Raw genomic sequence first — 22,122 nt, 5'->3', positions numbered from 1 at the left:
CTAAAAATAAATAAATAAATAAATAAAAAATGTTAACAATTATCTGGTCATAGGGCTGGAGTTGTGGCTGAGTGGTAGAGCACTTGCCTGGCATGTGTGAGGCCCTGGGTTTGATCCTCAGCATTGCATATAAATGAATAAAAAAATAAAAGATAAATAAATATTAAAAAAATAATCTGGCCATAAAGAGCACATTTTATTTTAAATTTTATTTTATATTACCTCCCTAGCCAGTTCTATTAATGACTGAACTTAAACTGTATTTCAGAATTTTATAATGCTAAATCTACTATTTCTTTTCAATAAATGATCCTGTCCTCCTTTTAAAATACGTTGATAATAATTAAAGTTTCTTTTTTGTTTATTGTCATAATACTTGAACCTTTTTTATTTGGGGTGCTGGTGATGGAACCCCAGGCCTTGCACATGCCAGATAAATACTCCACCACCAAGCTACATCCCTAGCCCCACAATACCTGAATTTGAATGAAACCAAACAAATCTAAGAGTAATCCTATCCTGCAGTGCATTTGCTATAATTTATGTCTTCTCTAGTTGTAGATTTCCCTTTTCACGCTGTGCTGTTATGTTTTATATTCCAACTTTATTAAATGAAGGCTCTGAAATGCTATTTAAAATTGCAGGCCAGGAATTGTAACATATCCTTAAGTTTTAACATAATCATTATAATTTATGTTTGTTGTTAGTGTTAATTAAAAAATAATTTATCTGGAACAAGATTACCCTTAAATATTAGGAAATACCATTGAGGATTCCTACTTTGACTGTACGTCATATTAGTTGTAGGTTAAAAGAAGCTACGTATGTACTCCAAAACAAGAGGCAATTAATTTTCTTACAGCCATTTGGCTAATTATTTAGTTCATACTGTTTTTTTTTTTTTTTTTAATTTTTTGATTATTTAAGAAAATTTACACTATTACTTGGTAGGTGACACTCTTCCAGTAAAGACATCGGTGTTTAGAATTAATAACCAAAAAAGGGTCAGTGGGGGAAGAGATCAGCAAACAAACCATCAAGTAGCTAACTCATAAGGGTTCAGTCTGAAGCCTGGTTATTTAGAAGACAGCCCCCTCTTGGTCTGATTGAGATGAGTTGTGAGGAGTGGCATGCAACTGTAGTCCCAATTACTTAGGAGGCTAAGGTGGGAGCCCAGAAATTGGAAGTCAGCCTGGGCCAAACTGAGATCCTTGTATCCCTGTCTCCAAAAAGGAAAAAGAAAGAAAGGGTAAGCTACTTTGCATTATTGAATTTTTATCCGCTCTCTGAAAATGTCAGATCATTATTTCTACTTGTGTCTGAGTATATGAAGTCCCTCTGCATCAAAGACAGACTGTATTAAAATTATTAGTGTTGCAAGATGAATAAACACTAGAGATCTGCTGAACATCATTATGCCCACAGTTAACAATAATGTATTGTACACTTAATAATTTGTTAGGAGAGTGGACCTTATGGTCTTACGATAACAAAATAAAATTGAAAAAAAAAAAAAAGAGCAGGCTTTTATAGAATGAGGTGGAGGGAGTCAAGGAAGGAACTAATAAATGATCATTTCAGAATTTATTGTGTGGTGCTGGGAATTGAAAATAATATTAACTTGAGAATAAAGAAAAGGAATTCAGTTGAAAAACAAATAATTTTGCTCTAAATTATTGAGCAAGTTCTCAACCTTTTCTTCAGTGGCTACTACTCTTTTCTATACTGATATTTTATGTGGCTTAATAAGCAGATGTATAGCTGACATCTTAAAATTTGGTTGATATCCTAAAGGAAGTATTAAAATATATGGAACATTTGCAATAAACAGCTTCAGTTGACTGATTCCCATTGTATGTTTATTTCTGTTCACTTACTCCATAGCTCCATAGTATTTTTGTTACATCTTTCCTTCTTCTTTTTTTTTTTTGTGAGCATTAAAAGAATAGAATTTAGTTCTGGGTGCAGTAGTGCATGCCTGTTATCCTGGTGCTGCAGGAGGCTGAGGCAGGAGGACTGCAAATTTGAGGCCAGCCTCAGCCATTTAACAAGGCCTCAAGCAACTTAGTGAGATTAAAAAAAAAAAAGGAGTAGGATTTTATTCAAGTGAGAAGAGAGACAGAGCTTCTACAGTGCCAAAGGGGACCCAACAGGGGTTGCCCACATCTTTCCTTATAATAATTATTTTATTTGCTTTTAGGTGTGTCTTGAGGGTTTTTTTAAAAAATTTTTTTAATTGTGGAAAGGTGTGATTCTGAGTACTATGTGACTAAATAACAAATAAGCAATCATGAAAACATAATTGAAGTGTAATTAAGAATTTGGGGGGCTGGGGTTGTGTCTCAGTGGTAGAGTGCTCACCTAGCAAGTGTGAAGCCCTGGGTTCAATCCTCAGCACCACATAAAAACAAAATAAAGGCATTGTGTCCAATTTGGCAAAGAAGTTTGATTTTAAGAAATTTATTTTGTTTCAGAACTGTAGAAATTATGCATATTACCAGTTTCTTATGATTTTTGTCTGATCATATGAACATTTGAATTTGAGTATTGTGTCAACATCTTTGTTATTACTACTGAGTTCTCTCAACTCTTGTAATCTAGCCATTTTTTTCTTTTCTGCTTCCTTTACTAATGACTTCTTGTGAAACTAGAGAGTTTGCCATTACACTAAAACACAGGAGACATGTTGGCAAGGCAAAGAAACAGATTTTATTTGAAACCAGCTTTGAGGAAGATAGAGGAAACCTTTTTCTTTCTCAAATCTCCATCTTCCATATGTGAAATGTGAACACAGATGGAGACCATTCATAAACCATCATTCAGTGATAAACTTACAGAGTATCAGAGAGCATCAGAGTGGGAGTCAAGGTATTCAGAGTTGGTGGAAGCCTTCAGTTATTAATGAGCCAGCTTGATGAAGATGAACTGTGTAGTCTTTTACTTAAAAATAAATTCTAGGAACCGGATTAGGGAAGTGTGTTAATAATCTAGAGTACATATTTATATAAAATTGATGTTTATTTTAACTTAATTACAGAGTGAAACATAAACTATCAACCTACATAACCCTAACCCTTTGCTAGCCTGGTTTTGGGGACAGTTTCTCAGTTTCCGTTGAGATGGAGAAAATAATAATCAGGAAATTGGGGGAAAATAATTTTAGGGTATGCAAGTTCAAAAGGGCTCTGTTATATACATAGTATCTTAAAAAATTCATATCTTTTTATCTTCTGTCTCAGCCCAAAGTCAGATATACATAGGGGGATACTAGTATGGCTAGAAGGCATCCAGAATTTGAGAAGGGGTTTAGAAAAGAAGATGCATGAAAGAATTGGGTGACCCTCATTCTTTCATAAATTATTTATGGGCATCTGATCTTAATAACATTTATTGTTTTCTAGTAAAGATCTTCATGGACTAGAAGCAGTTTATTTTGGTGATTTTTTTTTTTTTTGGTATAATATTCTCTTTAATGTCTTTCAGAATTAATGTGTCAATTTACTTCTAGGATTCTTAATCATTCAACTTCTGTCATGAGAAACAAGCTGAAACAAACTGTGGAATGTGAGAAGAGGTATAAAAATATCTTGGTCTTATTTAATATTTTATAATGAGACTTGATTTTTTGACAGTACTGTTTCCGAATATAGGCTTTAATTTATCTTTTTTTTTTTTGCTTTTGGTACTAGGGATTGAGCGCAGGGGTGCTTAACCACTGAGCCACATCCCCAGCCCTCCTAGGCTTTAATTGAATAAATGATATGGATGTAGTATAACTAGATAATTTAGAGAGGAAATGTGTCATATCATGAATTAAGTTTACTTTTGATAAAACAAAACCAAAAAGCTGGTTTGATGTTTTTGCTTATATCTATAGTTTGTTTTGATGATAAAATCATTCATTCAGCAAACATTAATCGATACCACTGGTTACCAGTGAGGAGTCCTGCTTCCCCACATGTTGAAGTTTGAACATTAAAGAAGCACGCCGAGGCAAGCATATGAAGCAGAGTTTATTTAAAAAGGGGTAACAGACCTCCCCCTCCAGGGAGAAAGGGGCCATAGGTGGTATCCCCAGAAGCGAGGTGTTCTGCCCTTTTTATATGTCCTATGCTTCCTTTGTTCTCCAGCCTTCCCCCTCTTATCTTTCTCCTTCCTGCGGACGTGACTAGGCCCAGGAATGCTCAGAGGGCCAACAGGTGGGCTGAAGGGGGAAGGGTAGGAAGGAGCAGCCAAAGACACATTAACAACCTTATAGCTCCCTGTAGGGAGGGGAAATTCCTGGGACAGGTTACCTTAGCAACAGGTTGGAGCAGAGGCTTTACCCCACCCATCGCACTCCACAAAAACTTGGGAGACAAATTAGCTAGGCAAATAGGTTTGTTCAAAGTCTAAAACATCTAAAAGTTTATCAAACATCAAATTTTTAAATATTTAATACAAAGTATGTAAAAATTGAAATTCTGGACTACCCATATTTAATTGCTGAATGAAGGTATATCATTTCATTTCATAATCAATATGAGGTTTTCTTCAAAAAAGTGGGGTGAGAACATTATGTGAAACTTTTTAAAAATAAATATTACTTAAATATTATTTATTACTAAACTGGTGCAAGATTAGGATGCATGGAATATTCATGAATATATGTTACTATAGTGGCAAAAATTATTCAGTGAAATATGGTAGACAGAAAATTTCTGAAAGTACTGTTAGGATTTATGATCAGTTTATAACAACAATAACAACCAACCCACAAATTTTAGCTCATTATGAAATGTTGCCATTCGGAAACAAGCCATACATAGCATAGAAGCATTTGAAATCATTTGTTGTTTCTTCTGGTTCATCTTAAGACTGGAACAAAGAAAGAAATACCAAATAAAGTTAAATTTCTTGAGTCTGAGAATTCTGATGGTATATTTTAAATAACATATAATCATAATTCTTTTAGAATTCAGACAAAACTAAAGTCTAGACATTTTAATAATTAGGCTCACGTGTGAAATTTCAAATATACTGAACAATTAATATTTAGATAAATCATGCATGTCATATATAGAGATAGCATTATGAATTTATCAAACATTTGAGGTGTGAAAATCCTCAAATTTCTAGCTCTGAATCAGAATTTTCTTATAAAAATAAATTTAAAATTACATTTTAAAGACTCCAATCTAAGCAAAGGATAGAGAAAAATAGCAGTAGCTCATCTAGTACAAAGAAGCAGGTAAGCCTCTCCTGTTTACATTAGGCCACATAAACAAATGTATTTGGTTACCATCAATTCTATTCAGAAAAAGACTTTAGTAGTGGGCTTGTATAGCAAAACAAAGGATGTTTTTATAAAAACTTGTGGAACATTTATAAATGCCCATCTTACATATCTAACTTAGTCATTGTAACAGCTGTCATTTATAAGTTAAAAAATACAAGCATAATTATCATCTTAAGTTTTTTTCTCTGTAGGAATTCTAAAAAGTTACTGCACTTAGAAAGCCATGAACTTTCTATCTTAAACATCTAAAGACAAATATCTCCTCAGTTGGTTAGCAGGCCAGAAAAAAGGTGTATTACCAAATTTTAAAGACACCCTATTGCCAATAAGTTTAAATTAATTTATTTGTCACAGATTTACTAAAGTCATGTGGCTTCAAAGACATTTGGGTGAACTTAACAAATGTTAAAAGGTTATGTACTTGCTTATCTACAAATCAATTTGGTAGCATGAAAATAAATAATATATAAATATGTAAACATAGGCATACGTGATAATATTTGAATACTTAATTTGTCGCTTGCTAGTTTTAAAATACAGACTGTTGATCTAATATTACCCTAAGTGGTCTGTAAATCTGGAATTTGCATTTTTTATTTGAGGCCAGATAGAAAATTTCTCTTAAAGACTCAAACAAGCAAAACTTAAATAACCAGTTTTTCTTACCAGATTAACAAACAAGCAAAAACCTCAGATAAAGAAGAGAAAACCAAAAGTTTTTAATCAGACAAAACAAAAATATATAAGCATGTAGAATCAAAAAATGAACTCACGGGGGTTGGTAATATGAATTAAAAATAAAGTGATCACAGATAAATAAATTTTGTCCTTTTGGTGTTTTTTTTTTTTTTTCCTCCAAAATCTCAATCCTTGTCCCCCTGCCAATATAATAAGGACACAGTTTTGAGAAAAGGGAAAAAGTTGTATTGCTTTGCTAGCAAAGGAGACACACAGGGGATTCCTATCACAGAGGCTATGATTCTGCCCATTCAGAGGAAACGGGGGTGGGGGGGGTGGGGTGTTTAAAAAGGTCATTAAAAGGCTGCATTTCATGTGTTCTAGTTGTAATTCACTTGTTAATTTGGAAGCTAGTCAATTTGGGAGTTCCTCTGGTATGGTCACCAAAGTTTGAATTGCTTCTGCTCCTGAGGGGAGAGATTAGGGAAGAGGAGGGGAGAAGAGGAAGAGAAAAAAACAAGTCCTTTTAAAATGAGTCCTAGTGGTAGAGCAGTAAGGGTTATATTCAAAGTATAAAGTGGACCACTGTTATGATATCTGACGGCCAAAGCAAGAATCATGTTCAGAGAAAATGGAATTTTGTCTAGTGCAGATAAATATGTCGCGGTAGCCATTATAGTTTAGATTTTTAAATCAATTGTCATATAAAATGGTTGCAATAAATCAGAGCACACTTTTAGACATAGCCCATGCTATAATCCTTTTTTCCAAACAGAATTCAAACAAGCTTTCTAAATGAACAATGATAGTTGCCTACTATCAACTAATACTATTACCAAAAGCTCGGTCCTTGTCCCCAATGCCAATTCAATAACCAGGACATGGTTTTGACAAAAAGGGAAAAGAAGGTTTTAGTGCTTATGCTAGCAAAGGAGAAGGGGGGGAGTGTACTTTTAAAGAAGCTCTTCTAAAACTCCCTTCCTGGTGTTCCGTGTAGGGGGGATTGTAATTCACTTGTTCATTTGGGAGTTATGTTCCCTAGATCAGAAAAAAATCTTTACCACATGCACCTCAGAGCATTAATCTCCAAGATATATAAATAACTCAAAAAACTTAATGCAAGGAGCAGTGGAAAAGCTCCAATAATTCAACAAGCCAAAACAACCATTTACCTGACCGAGATTTTATTAGCGGCACCATAGCTGCTGGTTGCAGAAGAGAAGGGGGTCCAGCGAGAGAAAGCACAAACAAGGTGTTGATATTAATGGGCTCAGTGGGGGGGGGGGTACCGGCTGTTACTTCTTTATTGGCCTAGAGTTCAGCCACTTCAGGGAGGTGTGCCATTCAAAGATCGTGCTGTTCACAGAGATTGGAGGTGATGGTTCGGGCCCATTCAAAATTCCCGCCATTCAGTACATGGAGTTGAACTCCCGGAAGAGAAGCACTCTGGGGGCGATCTTTACCAATACTTATCACCAAAGAAATAAATAACCCAATCAATAAATGGGCTAAGGAACCAAAGATACACTTCACAGAAGAAGAAATACAATCAACAAGTATATGAAAAGATGTTCAAATATCTAGTAATTAGAGAAATGCAAACCAAAACTACACTGAAGCTGGATGCAATGGAGCACTCCTGTAATCCCAGCAGCTTGGAAGGCTGAGGCAGGAGGATCATGAGTTCAAAGCCAGCCCCAGCAACTTAGTGAAGCCCTAAGCAACTCAGCAAGACCCTGTCTCTAAAATATTTAAAAAGGGCTGGGGAAGTGTGCGTGGAGATTAGGTCCCAGCACTTGCGCTGAGGCAGGCAGCAGAACCAGTGCAGGGGAGCTAGCCCTGCCCCGCCAGCCCAGCCCAGCCCAGCCCAGCCCAGCCGCCTGACTCCCTCCCCACACCGGGGCAGCCACCACCGACTTTGCCTGTAGAGAAGGTGGAGGAAGAAATTCAGCTCCTAGCGCGCGCACACAAATGACTATTATGATTCACAGCAAACCAATGACTACGTGCTCCCCAAGGAGGACTGGGACCGGGATCTACTTCTGGATCTGGCCTGGGAGAAGCAGTAGAGAAAGATATTCACAGCATAGTGCAACTCCCACCTCCGGAAGGCGGGAACGCAGATCGAGAACATCCAGGATGACTTCCCAGATGTCCTGAAGCTCATTTTGCTGCTGGAGGTTATCTCAGGTGAAACGCTTGGCCAAGCCGGAGAGAGGCAAGATGTGGGTCCACAAGATCTCCAGTGTCAACAAGGCCCTCGATTTCATAGCAATTAAAGGGGTCAAACTGGTGTCCATTGGCGCTGAGGAAATCGTGGATTGGAATGTGAAAATGACCCTGGGCATGATCTGGACCATCATTTTCCACTTTGCCATCCAGGACATTTCTGTGAAAGACACCTCAGCCAAGGAAGGGCTGCTCCTGTGGTGTCAGAGGAAGACACCTTAGAAAAATGTCAACATCCAAAACTTCCACATCAGCTGGAAGGATGGCCTTGGCTTCTGGGCCTTGATCCACCGACACCGGCCTGAGCTGATTGACTACAGGAAGCTGCGGAAGGATGATCCACTCACAAACTGGCCTTCGATGTGGCAGACAAGTATCTGGACATCCCCAAGATGCTCGATGCTGAAGACATTGGAACTGCTCGGCCTGATGAGAAAGCCATCATGACGTGTCCAGCTTCTACCACGCCTTCTCTGGAGCCCAGAAGGCGGAGACAGCTGCCAGTTGCATGTGCAAGGTACTGGCTCTCAACCAGGAGAATGAGCAGCTAATGGAAAACTACGAGAAGCTGGCCAGCGATCTGCTGGAGTGGATCCGCCGCACCATCCCCTGGCTGGAGAACCGGGTACCTGGGAACACCATGCATGCCATGCAGCAGAGGACTTCTGCGACTACCGGCGCCTGCACAAACCGCCCAAGGTGCAGGAGAAGTGCCAGCTGGAGATCAACTTCAACACGCTGCAGACCAAGCTGCACGTCAGCAACCGGCCCGCCTTCATGCCCTCCGGGGGCAGGATGGTCTCGGACATCAACAATGCATGGGGCTGCCTGGAGCAGGCAGAGAAGGGCTGTGAGGAGTGGCTCCTGAATGAGATCCAGAGGCTGGAGCGGCTGGACCACCTGGCGGAGAAATTCCGGCAGAAGGCCTCTATCCACCAGGCCTGGACGGATGGCAAAGAGGCCATGTTGCCTCAGAAGGATTATGAGACAGTCACCCTGTCTGAGGTCAAGGCCCTCCCTGCTCAAGAAGCACAAGGCCTTTGAGAGCGACCTAGCTGCCCACCAGGACCGCTTGGAGCAGATAGTGGCCATCGCACAGGAACTCAATGAGCTGGACTATTATGACTCACCCAGTGTCAATGCTCTCTGCCAAAAAAATCTGTGACCAGTGGGACAATCTGGGGGCTCTAACTCAGAAGCAGAGGGAAGCTCTAGAGCAGACGGAGAAGCTACTGGAGACACTGATCAGCTGTACCTGGAGTACGCCAAGCGGGCTGCGCTCTTTAACAACTGGATGGAGGGCGCCATGGAGGACCTGCAGGACACCTTCATCGTGCACACCATCGAGGAGATTCAGGGACTAACCATAGCCCACGAGCAGTTCAAGGCCACTTTCCCTGATACTGACAAGGAGTGCCTGGCCATCCTGGGCATCCACAACAAGGTCCAAGATCATCCATACCTACCATGTCAACATGACAGGCACCAACCCCTAAACAACCATCATGCCTCAGGAGATCAACGGCAAATGGGACCACGTGCGGCAGCTCGTGCCACGGAGGGACCAAGCTCTGACAGAGGAGCATGCCCGCCAACAGCATAAGGAGAGACTAAGCAAGCAGTTTGGGGCCCAGGCCAACGTCATTGTGCCCTGGATCCAGACCAAGATGGAGGAAATCGGGAGGATCTTCATTGAGATGCATGGGACCCTGGAGGACCAGCTCAGCCACCTGCGACAATAGGAGAAGAGCATTGTCAACTACAAGCCAAGATTGACCAGTGGAAGGTGACCACCAGCTGATCCAGGAGGCTCTCATCTTTGACAAGTACACCAACTACACCATGGAGCATATCCGTGTGGGCTGGGAGCAGCTGCTCACCACCATCGCCAGGACCGTTAACTAGGTGGAAAACTGGATCCTGACACGGGATGCCAAGGGCATCAGCCAGGAGCAGATGAAGGAGTTCCGGTCCTCTTTCAATCACTTTGACCCGAATCACTGCAGCACGCTGTGTCCTGAGGAGTTCAAAGCCTGCCTCATCAGCATGGGCTACGACATTGGCAACGACCCCCAGGGAGAGGCAGAATTCGCCCGCATCATGAGCAACCCCAACCGTCTGGGGGTAGTGACATTCCAGGCCTTCAATTACTTCCAGGCCTTCAATGACTTCATGTCCTGAGAGACGGCTGACATGGATACCGCAGACCAGGTCGTGGCTTCCTTCAAGATCCTGGCCAGAGACAAGAAAGAACTACATCACGGATGACGAACTGCACCGAGAGCTGCCGCCCGACCACTTCCAGTACTGCATCTCACGAATGGCCTACAATGGCCCTACAATGGCCCTGACTCTGTTTTGGGTACTCTGGACTTCATGTCCTTCTCCACTGTATGGCTAGAGTGACCTCTAACCCGCGCCGGCCCCCTTGGCCCCTACGCCGAGCGCACGCCGCCCTGCACCTCCGCTATCCTCATCTCCTGCCCGGGTTTGGTTTCAGCTCTCAGCCTCCAACGGAGCAAGCTGGGACCACACGGCGTTGAACCTCCCTGCCCGCGAAGTGACAGTTTACAAAATTATTTTCTGCAAAAAAGGAAAAAAAAATATTATAGAAAAAGGATTTTTTTTTCTCCACCAGACTTAAATGGAAAAGAGGAAAAATTAACTATTTGCACCAAAATGTTTTTGTTTTGTTGTGACGTAGGAAAATTACCAAGCACAAAGTTTTATTCTATTCTTTTACTGATTTTTTTTCTTCTATCTCATGTCTTCTTGGTGGGGGGTGGGGGGAGGGTGTACTCTTGCTGAATACACATTGGTGCATGTGTGTTTGCTAGCTCACTTGTCCATGAAAATATTTCAAAAGAAAATCTTTTGAAATGGCTGTTTTTTAAGGAAGATAATTTATGTGGATTCTAATTTTTAAATCTCCTCCTTATCAGTGCATATTTTTAAAAATAATTTAATATTGCTATCAAAAATAGGACAAACTAGGAGATTATGGACAACTTTGATATTGCTTGGCACAGACCATATTAAAACAATGCTCCCATGGGGTGGGGGGAAAGAAGGCTGGGGATGTGGCTCAGTGGTTAAGTGCCCCTGGGTTTAATCCCCACTATCAAAACAAAACAAAGATTCAATCTCACTCCATTTAGAATGGCAATTATGAAGAATACAAACAATAAATGTTGGTAAGGATGTAGGGAAAAAGGTGTACTTATACATTGCTGGTGGGACTGCAAATTGATGCAACCATTATGGAAAGCAGTATGGAGATTTCTTAGAAAACTTGGAATGGGACCATCATTTGACCCAACTATCCCACTCCTTGGTTTACACCTAAAGGACTTAAAAATCAGGATGCTACAGCAATACAACCACATCAATGTTTATAGCAGCTCAATTCACAATAGCTATGCTATGGAACCAACCTAGGTGCCCTTCAACAGGTGAATGGATAAAGAAATTGTGGTATATATACACAATATAACTCAGCCATTTTACAAACTACTAGGAATCTGTGTATCTTATAAATTATTCAAGGCCCAAATGACCTCACCTCAGTAATAAAATATTTAGAAATAAAAAAAAATCTTGCTAATTTCCATTGTGGACTTAAATTAATTACACCTTTTGGTTTTGTTGTATTAGAGGTTATTTTCAATTTTTTTTTTTTTTGTATTTTGATGCTATAGATTTGAATCCAGAGCCTTGCTCATGCTAAGTATATGCTCCACTACTGAGTTATATCCCCAGCCCCTAGAGTTTAAAGTATATTTAACTTATCACAGTCTATCTTCAAGTGCTATTATATCTTTTCATATGTAATAACCTCATAAGTATATATTTATTTATATTTCTCCTTTCCTGGCATATTGTTTTTTGTTGTACATTTTACTTCTATGTTATATACCCAATAGCATGTAGTTATTTTTACTTTGTCAATTCCTTCCTTCCTTCCTTTTCTTTTCCTCTGAGGTGCTGGGAATTGAACCCAGGGCCTTGTGCTTGCTTGGTAAGTGCTCTATCACTGAGCTCCATCTCCAGCCCCAATTATCTTTTGAAGAAATCTAAATAACCAGAATAATGTCTTTTATGTATGAGAAGATACACTAACATCTAATTTTTATATTAAATCTTATATTTCTCAGCGTTTGGTTTTTATGGTTTCTACTACAGGCTTTTCAACAGATGGGCACCACTGTCCACACTTTCATGTGTGTATCCTCTTAGTTACCATCCCCAGTGCTCTTTATTTCCTTGTATAGATCCATATTTCCATGTGTATTATTTTCCTTCAACCTAAAAGAGATACTTTAACATTACTTTTACCTCTGTTCTACTGGTGTTGAATGCTCTTAGTTTTCACATCTCTAAACCATCATTATTTCACTTTTTCTTTCTAGTTCTGAGGATTGAACCCAGAGGAGCTCTATCACTGAGCTGCATTACCCAGCCCTTTTTATTTTATTTTGGGACAGGATCTTCCTAAGTTGCTGAGACTGGCCTGGAACTTGCTGATTTCTTGTCTCAGCCTCCTGAGTCATTGGCCTAGAAGATATGCAGCGCTGAATCCACCATCGCCCTCATTTTTGAAAAAGAAAAATTGCTCATGCAAAATTCTAAGTTTCCATTTTTCTTATTTGTTCTAATTAGTTATACATGACAGCAGAATGCATTTTGATACCTGATATATAAATGTGTATTTTCTAATTCATCTGGGTATACAGAATTTTTCATTTTTCTTTTCTTTCGGTATCTTAAAGAGGCTTCTCCACCATTCTCTGGATTGCATTGTTTCTCATGAGCAGTCTGCCTCCATTCTTACTTTTGTTTTAGTGAACCCAATGTGTCCTCTTTTCATTTGGCTGATATATATATATATATATATATATATATATATATATATATATATAATCACTTAACTTCAGTAATTTGATTACAATGTATTTCGATGTAGTTTTTAATGTTTCTTTAGCTTGGTGTTTATTGAACTTTATGAATTTGTGAGTTTATTGTTTTCATGAGAAAATTTGGGGCCCTTATTTCTTCAAATATGTTTTGTCACTTGATCTCTTCTATTATGAAACTCCAGTTACGTGTATATTATTAGTCCATCTGAAGTTTCTTGCAGATCACTGATGGTCTATTCATTCTTCTTGAATATTTATCTTTCTGACTTGGGCTACTTATTCTATTATGTCTTCATGTTCACTAATCATTTCTTATAAAATGCCTAATTTGTAGTTAATCCCACCTAATTTACTTTCAATTTCAGATGTACTTTTTATCTCTTGAACTTTGATCATGTCTGTACTTACCATTTTCATTCTTTTTCTTTAGCTTCCTGAATATTAATAGGTATTTTTTTTGCATACAGGGTTTCACATTAATATATTAACTGGAGTTTTTTGTAAAATAAATAGAATTCTCTTTGAATAACCATTTCTTCTTGCTTTATAGTTGGCCCAGGAACAAATGAGAGCAAATCTCTGTGCACCCAGGGCACGTGATGCTTAAAAGGGAGGGGGCAGGCTAAGGGGCCAGCAGCAGGCTATGACCAGCATGCAGGGTTGGGAGCCCTCATTCTCTGCCCACCATGTATTCCCTGAATGGCATGATGGGATGAACATGCACACTACAGATCCAGTTGAGAAACTCCTTATAGAGGGAAGACAGATTAGAGGCCAACAAATTCCAGAAACACTAGCAAGCAAACAGAGGGGGTTTCCTACCTAGCTGCAGTGGGCTTCCTCTGAAGCCACCAAACCCTGGAAGCTATAGTAATAAAGCTCCTGAAGTCAGAAGTAGCAAAAGAATGACCAAAGGCAGTGTGGGTGTGACTGGGCCAGGCCTTGCTGAATGGAATGTGACCTGACAGGTGGGACAGTGGCCTTCCAGGGTCAAGAACAGACCATGGAAGGAATGTGAGTTGGGCCTGGCAAGGCCTGTTGCCCCTTTGGGAAGACATGTGGCAGGTCTGATGGAGCTCACAAGACTGAGTGCAGAATGACCACCAGACTGAGAGACTGGACTGCAGCAGAGGAGATGGCCAGAGAGTTTCTCTGTGGGATGGGGCTACTAGAGCAAAAGAGGAATAACCCATGCTTCCAAGAACACCTCAGCAGAGGCCAGGGGGCCTACTTTCCTACAACCCTAATTCCCAGTAACTGTTTAATTTTTTTGGTGGTTGAGTGCCCGAGTTCAATCCCGTGTACCAAAAAAATTAAACTCGGGCACTCAACCACTGAGCCACATCTGCAGCCCTGTTTTCTATTTTATTTAGAGATAGGGTCTCACTGAGGTGCTTTGTGCCTTGCTGTTGCTGAGACTGGCTTTGAACTCTTAATCCTCCTGTCTCAGCTTCCCAAACTGCTAGGATTATAGGGTTGTGCCACTATCCCTGGCTAGTTCCTGTTAACTTTTTATATTCAGACCTGGGGAAGGACAAGGCCCTCCCTGGCATCCTCCAGGGCAGATGTTGCCCTGCAAAAAAAAATGGGGAAAGGCCCCTGAGGGTGAGGGCAGGGAGGTGGGTGGGGCCTACTGGGTCTTAACTTCCAGAGGATAATAGGGAGGTGGAAGAGGCTAGTTTGTGGGCATGGAAGCATTATGTGGGTTGCCCAGGTTATAATAGGCGCTGGTAGCTACTTCTATGGGCTTGGCCATGGCTGCAGTAGTGGAGGGGACATCAGGGCTGCTGACTATAGTTTCATGGGTCTAGGATAAGGTGGAAGCAGAAGCTTCACATATCCCATGGCCCCATCCTTCAGAGGGTGTCCTGAATAGAAATGAGATGGGGGCAGTGTATGGGTTAGGTAGGAAGGCAGTGGTATATTCCATTGGCAACTGGTGGGGGAAAAACAGGCCCCACTAGGCATTAAGGGTACCCATAGGCTCCATTGAGGGCTTCACTTCTGGGGCTTGAAATGCCATCTGGAGAATCCATTGACTAAACTCGATGGTGCCCCCTGTTGTGAAGGTCAAATTGTCTGTAGCAGAGCCTTCCCAGCCACCTCCAGTTTTAGCCTTTGCTGTTCCCTTGGCAGTTTTCACCAACACAGGCTACTTGATCTCACAGTCCTTCATGAGATAAAATGGTATCATGAAGGACTGCATGGCCTCCTTCCCCTTGGACAGAAAGTTGACCCTGTAAGGGGTAAGGTAGACAGTGCCTTTCTTGTTCTCTTTGAAGATCTCTGACATATTCTTCATGTCATTGAATTTAAGTTTCACGTGCTCATAGGACATTAGGATGCTCTCAGTGTTTGATCATTCTGCTGCCCTCTCACTAGATTGAAACTTTTATTGAATACCAAACATTGTGAACTTTGCCTTCTTAGGTTTGGATATTATAGTATTACCATAAATATTCTTAACTTTTGTTCTGGGATATGGTAATTACTTAGAAACAGTTTGATATTTTGGGGATCTGGCTTTATGATTTATTATGTGGGAGCAGTGCAACATTTAGTCTAGGACTAAATTTGCTCCCCTGCTCCCATTAAGGCAAGACCTTTCTTAATATTCCACCTGATACCTCATGAATTAGAAGATTTTCCAATCTGGTTGGTGGGAACTGGTAGTACTCCTGGTCCTCTGTGAATCTGGGAATTATTCTTTCTATTCTTCTGGTGTTATCTCAGTCTTTTGACTAAGGTATATTCCTCACATATGTCACTGATTAGGACCTGGCTGAAAATATGAAGGAAGTTCTTTCTCTCTCTCTCTGCATTGTCCTTTGCTTTGTTACTCTGTTCTGTGAACTCTTGTATTATTGTTCTTTCTCCTAATTCAGGAAGTGTTGGTGCTCTGCCTTCACCTTCATTTACCCTGTCTTGGCTGTGGCCTCAGAAACACTCTCCAAGTAGCAACTTTAACAAGTCTTTCATTTTGTTTATTACCCATCTCTTAAGGGATAATGTCTTTTTTTTTTAAACCTGGTATTCAATGTGTCTCAGAAAGCACAATTTTATATATTTTGTTCGTTCTTTTTTTTTTTTTAAAGAGAGAGAGAGAGAATTTTTTTAATATTTATTTTTTAGTTTTCAGCGGACACAACATCTTTGTTTGTTTGTGGTGCTGAGGATCAAACCTGGGCCGCACGCATGCCAGGCGAGCGCACTACCGCTTGAGCCACATCCCCAGCCCCATATTTTGTTTGTTCTTTTAGTTTTGGTCACTCTTATTATATCTTGGCCAGAAGTAAAGTCTTTTTTTGGTGCTGGGGAATCAAACCTAGGGCCTTGCATATGCTAGGAAAGTACTCTACCACTGAGTTATACATGCAGTCTGGTAGTCTAATATATTTATATTTCCTTAGTTGTCAATGGACATATTTATTTATATGGTGGTGCTAAGAATCAAACCCACGGCCTCACACATGCTAGGCAAGTGCTCTACCACGGAGCCACAGTCCCAGCCCCATAATTTTTATATTTTTATATACTTACATCTCTTAGTGTTTGGTTTTCATGGTTTCTACCGTAGGCTCTCTTCATACCAACATTTGAAAAATTACTGCTCTTTTTACTGTGATGGAAGTCTTGCTATGTTGCCTAGACTTGCCTCAAACTTCCAGGCTCAAGCAGTCCTCTTGCCTCAGCCTCCCAAGTAGCTTGGACAACAGATGAGTGCCACTGTGTCCAGCTACTGCCCATATTTTTCAAGTACTTTTGTGGTTTCATCTTTATTTCTATTTAAATCTTTTAATTCATTAAGTGTGATTTTGGATATGAGGTAAGGAATTTAGGTTTTTTCCCTCCCTTCTTTTCTTCCTCCTTTTCTTATGTACTATTCTTTTGTCTTTCTTCCTTTCTTTCTGCATGTTTTACAAGTAGTCAGCCAGTTATTTCTGAACTATTTATTACACAATCCATCATTTCTTCAGTGATTTATATCATAATTTGTTAAATTTGTAGTTCTTGTAGTCCTGTGATCTTATTTCATTGAAAAACTGTAGATTCTGGAGCCATCACTAATTTTACTACTGTAATTTCAATTTTTAATTCTTTTCTTTCTCCTCCTCCTCCTTCTTCTTTTTTAGCAATGCTTGGGATTAAGTCCAGGACCTGGCATGTGGTGAGCAAGTGCTCTCCCACTGAGCTAACCCCTAGCTCCATTATTACTATAATTTACCCCTTTATTATATAAGTTTTCTCTTCTTAATCATTGATTCTTTTCTTAATCATTGAATTAACTCTGAAATTATTTTGTCAAATTTCTAAAATAAGTAAAAAATACTTCTCAGGTCTTAAAAAAATTATTACTGAAAAGAAAGTGAGAAAGCGAGAGATGGGCGAGCGAGAAATGAAGGACAGATGGAGAACAGGCAGAGATCCACACAAAGGTTTATTTGTCAAAGCTGACAAATAAAGGCCATCCCTCTATAGAGTGGAGAGAGGCTCCCACATGTTTGGGTGCTGAGCTTTTGTGAGGTAGGGGTTTTGAGTTGTAGCTGTGGTGCTGTGGGATAGGCTGGGGATGCTTGCGGCAGAGCTAGGTGGGTGGGAATAGCATGGGATTGGCTTAGGTTGATGGCACCATGGGGCTCTCCAGAGTCCAGGGGTCCTGTCCTCCTGGAATTGGCTTAGGGTTATGGTACCATGGGGTAGGTCACTCACAGGGGCGGGGAAGGTTCAGTCAGGTAAGAGGACAGGAAAATGAAACTTATGAGATGGCGGTTAACAGTAAGATGGCTGCTTAGATGTTAAATCAAGACCCTATAATTACAGTTCATTTCAGTTCTTAATTGGTTTGAAAAAGAAGTTTACCTATAATGTTTAGTGTTTTCCTTCAAGAACATTTAAATTATTCAGGACTCTTACTAGAGGCCAGGCTCAGTGGCACACACCTGTATTCCCAGCTGCTTTGGAGGTGGAGGCAGGAGGATCCTGAGTTCAAAGCCAGCCTCAGTAATTTAGCGAGGTGCTAAGCAACTCAGTGAGACTATGTCTCTTAGAAAGTACAAAATAGGGCTGGGGATGTGGTTCAGTGGTCAAGTGCCCATGAGTTCATTTTCTGGTACCAAAAAAAGAATTTTACTAAACATTTGCAGTTTTATTATGTAGGTCTTGTACATATGTAAGTAAGATTCTTACTAGGTATTTTATACTTTTCCTTTCTTTTATGAATGGGATTTTTAAAATATACTTTGTAAGTCATAATAGTTGATGTGAAAGAAAGCTATTAACTTTTGTATGTTTTTCTTTAATTATAGTTTCATACTAGATTGTAAGACTAGATGTTTTTCCTCTTGAATAATCTTGTGCCCTATAAATTTTTAGAAATTTGATTCTTCCTAATTTTTATATGTTTTTCTTACTGTACTGTACAGAAGTAACCAAGTGTTAAATAATTTCAGCTCTAGTGGACATTTTGTTTATATTTTTTCCAGTGGAATTTATGCACAAATCTGCCATCTAACAACAAGCTGCACAATTTACCTCATTCCAACAACAAAGAAAAACTAGATGAAAAAAAATTTTCCTTTATAGCTCCTGTTGTGTCAGAATGAAGGGGTTGAAACTCACAATCAGAAATTCAGTAGGCAAAAAAGAGTAACTCCTTTTTTTTTAGTCTTTGGTAATTTATTTTGATATAATAAATACCCTATCTTTCCTTTGATTGATTGTCTCTGGATATTTGGCCTTTTTGTTAGTTCATCTTTTGTTGCTGTGACCAAAATACCAGACAAGAACAAATTAGAGCAGGAAATGTTAATTTTGAGCTCATGGTTTTAGAGATTCAGTCCATGGTCAGTCAGCTCCATTGCTCTGGGGCTTAATTTAGGCAGAATATTGTGGCAGAAGAAAGCTTCTCAGCTCATGGAAGCAGGGAAACAGAGAAAGAAACAAGAAGGGACCAGGTACATATATAGTCCCCAAGGCCAAGCCCCCAGTGACCTACTTCCTCCAGCCACACCCCACCTATCTATAGTTGCCACACAGTCATCCATTCAGCTATCAATGGATCATCAAATGGATCAATCCATTGATGAGCCTTAATCATTGCCTAAAAGCCATATCAATGAACCTTTTTGCTCTGGGGATCATGTCTTCAAAACATGAGCATTTTGGGAGATATCTCAGATCCAAACTATAACAGCCTCTAAAAAGTCCTTGGAGTAGCTTTATGCATAAGGTTCATATAAAATAAGCCCATTTTGATATTTCCTGAGGAGCAATTGTTATTAGGAACAATATGTTTTGTCAACTTTAAGTTTTATGTTATTAGTTCAAAGCATATACATGGATAAAGCCTTGACATTCTGGTTTTAAAAAGACAACTTTATAATGTTCATAATGAAGATTTTTCTAAATATTTTAAGAGATATTAAAGCATCTTTAATTTTTTTAGTGTCTCAACAGATGAAGTTAATTCACCATTATCACCCCTTACATGGCAGGTAAGAAGAAATTAATTTGCAAATATATGTACATATGTATTATTTTGTGCTTATTTGTTTATTTAAAAGAAATTGTCTCATTATAGCCCTTAGAAAATCAGAAGGATCAATTAGATGAACAACAGTGGCCAGAATCTCAACCTATAATTTGGCAAAGTGAAGAAAGAAGGCGAAGCAAACAGATTAGAAAAGAATATTTCAAGGTACTTTATTAAAATTTTAAATTTACTTTGTATTTATTAATTTTGATTTTATAATTTTTAAGTTAATAAGGTATAATGTTCTAGTTAAATGTAGTAAATGTGTTTATTTTAATTTCCCATATGTAGGTGATACAGATGTACTATCTAATTATAGCCATAAAGTTTCAATAGTTCAAAGTAATTAAGAGTGTGTCAGTATGAATTATAATTTTCCTAATACTTTATAAGATAGATGAATATTTGCTAAGTGTAGAAATTTATATACATTTTAAAAGAATTGTTCAAGCCAGGTGCAATGGCTCACACCTGTAATCTCAGCAGCTCAGGAGGCTGAGGCAGGAGGATTACAAATTCAAAGCCAGCCTCAGCACCATATTGAGGCCCTCAGCAACTTAGTGAGACTCTCTCTCAAAATATGAAAAAAAAAAAAAGAACTGGGGTTGTAGCTCAGTAGTTAAGTACCTCTGGGTTCAATCTCTGATACCATAAAATAAATAAGTAAAGAAAATAATTGTTCGGGAAAGGACTTATTGGATTTGTCAACAAATAGTTGACGTGTTTACAATTAATATATAACTGTTTCTATGTAAATGAATGCTATTCATGTGGCTTTAAACATGTTTGAGAAGAGTTTCATCCATTTTCTTTTCTTCTTGTTATCTTAGTAGTTTTCTTAAGAGGGTCTTTCATCTTAGCAGAAGTAAAACCCCAGAGTATCCAAATTATCCCAAATTTCTAGGTAGTTGGGTTTTAATAAAATTTTAATGTGGATACCCTTGTAAATATTATAATGTTATCTATTTGTTTTTAAAGTCTGCTATATTTGCAGAGGCCAACCATCAGAATTTGGAATAAATTGCATACTAAGCAAAATTTATTTTTGACATTTGACTTGAACGAGCAGCACAGACTTGGTCCTGCTTCATGAATAGCAAATTTTGCTGTCTTTGCACCTTTTCTATTTCCCAAAGCATAATTCAAGTCTAATGATAGTTTTATTTGAATGCATAGTACTTAGCTATACTGTAGGGAATTCAGTGTATATCACTATTACATAGGATTTATTTTGTATATTTCTATTTGGTAGAAATAGGTTTCTAAATGCACACTGATCTGTTTTCATATGTAGGAGTCTAACATATATTTGCAAGTTCTATCATATGACCAAAACAAAAATATTATATGTCTTAGAAAATCTGTGACAAGTTTAAGCTTTCAATAAATAACTACTGAGTTCTTTTAATGAGCCTTGTGTGAATTGGCCAGTATGAGAGATAATGAAGAAATAAAAAACACGAGAAAAAAGAGAAGAACATTCTAAACAGAATCCTGGTCAGTAATAGTGAAAGGCTATTTATCCCAACCCTTTATAGATTTGTACTTATATTTACATTCTGGCATCTATCTATCTATCTATGCTGGGGATTGAACCCAGGGCCTCACATATGCCAGGCAAGTGCTCTACCAATGAGCCGCATTCCAAGTCCCTGGCATTTATTTTAAAGTTCCCATTTATAATTTATGAAAACTTGAACCAAGGCACTGAATAAAATTCGTTTATACATAAAACTGGATGGATAATTGATTATGTGGGAGAAATTTTAGTATTTCTAAGTAATGAAAGAGATTTGATATTTATTTGATCTTCTTTATCCTAATATAATAAAATCATACCAATTCTGAATTTTTTTCAAAACATTTGCATAACAAATACTGAGTGCCAGGCACTGTTTTAAGTGCTTTAACTAATTTAGTCTTCTAAACAACCCTAAACAACTGAGTTAAGCACAGTTATTATCATTCCTATTTTATAGATGGAGAAATTAATACACAGGGAGGCTAAGCAGTATGCCTTAGGTCACTTACCTTGAACTTAGAGCTTATGTTACGCTGCTTCTTTATCTACTTTGGATAGCCTAGTATCAAATGAACAAACACTTCAAAATTAATACAGTTCCCTGCTTTTAAAAATATTTTACAGTAACTAAAGTGCTCTTCTCAATAAAGTCTTAACAGAGGCCTCAGTGTTCCTTTAACAGATAATTCTTTGGCTTAATAGCATAATTTGCTGATAAATATTTTCTTTTTATGGCTTACAATATTGGTTATGTTATGAAGTTGCTAGAGCAAATAGGATAATATTTGAAGTCCCCATTGCATAACCATCATTGAATATATGTTCATTTCTTTCTTACTTGATAAAGTAGGTTCAAAGATAAGGTTCAGTTGCTGCAAAATGTTTTAAAGAGATATGTAGTTCTCCTGAGTTGTCAGAAGATGTCAGTGTGAGAACATTGCAAAAATGGCGTATGTCAATTTTTTTC

At 38.7% G+C, this 22,122-nt stretch overlaps 1 protein-coding gene and 2 pseudogenes across 4 annotated transcripts in view; 2 read left to right on the top strand and 1 right to left on the bottom strand.

Moving 5' to 3' along the window:
* Nucleotides 1-22,122, top strand: part of Lrch2 (leucine rich repeats and calponin homology domain containing 2) — a 103,054-nt gene that overhangs the window by 54,030 nt on the left and 26,902 nt on the right. For 2 of the 4 annotated variants that reach the window (XM_027932322.3, XM_071606312.1), the window contains exons 12-14: nucleotides 3,509-3,574; nucleotides 19,547-19,595; nucleotides 19,682-19,798. In XM_027932322.3, the coding sequence (XP_027788123.1) occupies nucleotides 3,509-3,574; nucleotides 19,547-19,595; nucleotides 19,682-19,798 (232 nt within the window). The remainder of the gene's footprint in view (nucleotides 1-3,508; nucleotides 3,575-19,546; nucleotides 19,596-19,681; nucleotides 19,799-22,122) is intronic. The other 2 variants (XM_071606314.1, XM_071606313.1) reach the window with 1 other exon arrangement.
* Nucleotides 6,838-10,591, top strand: LOC114091035 (alpha-actinin-1-like; annotated as a pseudogene).
* On the bottom strand, nucleotides 14,732-15,454 carry LOC114090233 (WW domain-binding protein 2-like; annotated as a pseudogene).

Source organism: Marmota flaviventris, chromosome X (assembly GCF_047511675.1).
Source record: "Marmota flaviventris isolate mMarFla1 chromosome X, mMarFla1.hap1, whole genome shotgun sequence".
NCBI classification, from domain to species: Eukaryota; Metazoa; Chordata; class Mammalia; order Rodentia; family Sciuridae; genus Marmota; species Marmota flaviventris.
This window is presented reverse-complemented; position numbering and strand designations above follow the sequence as displayed.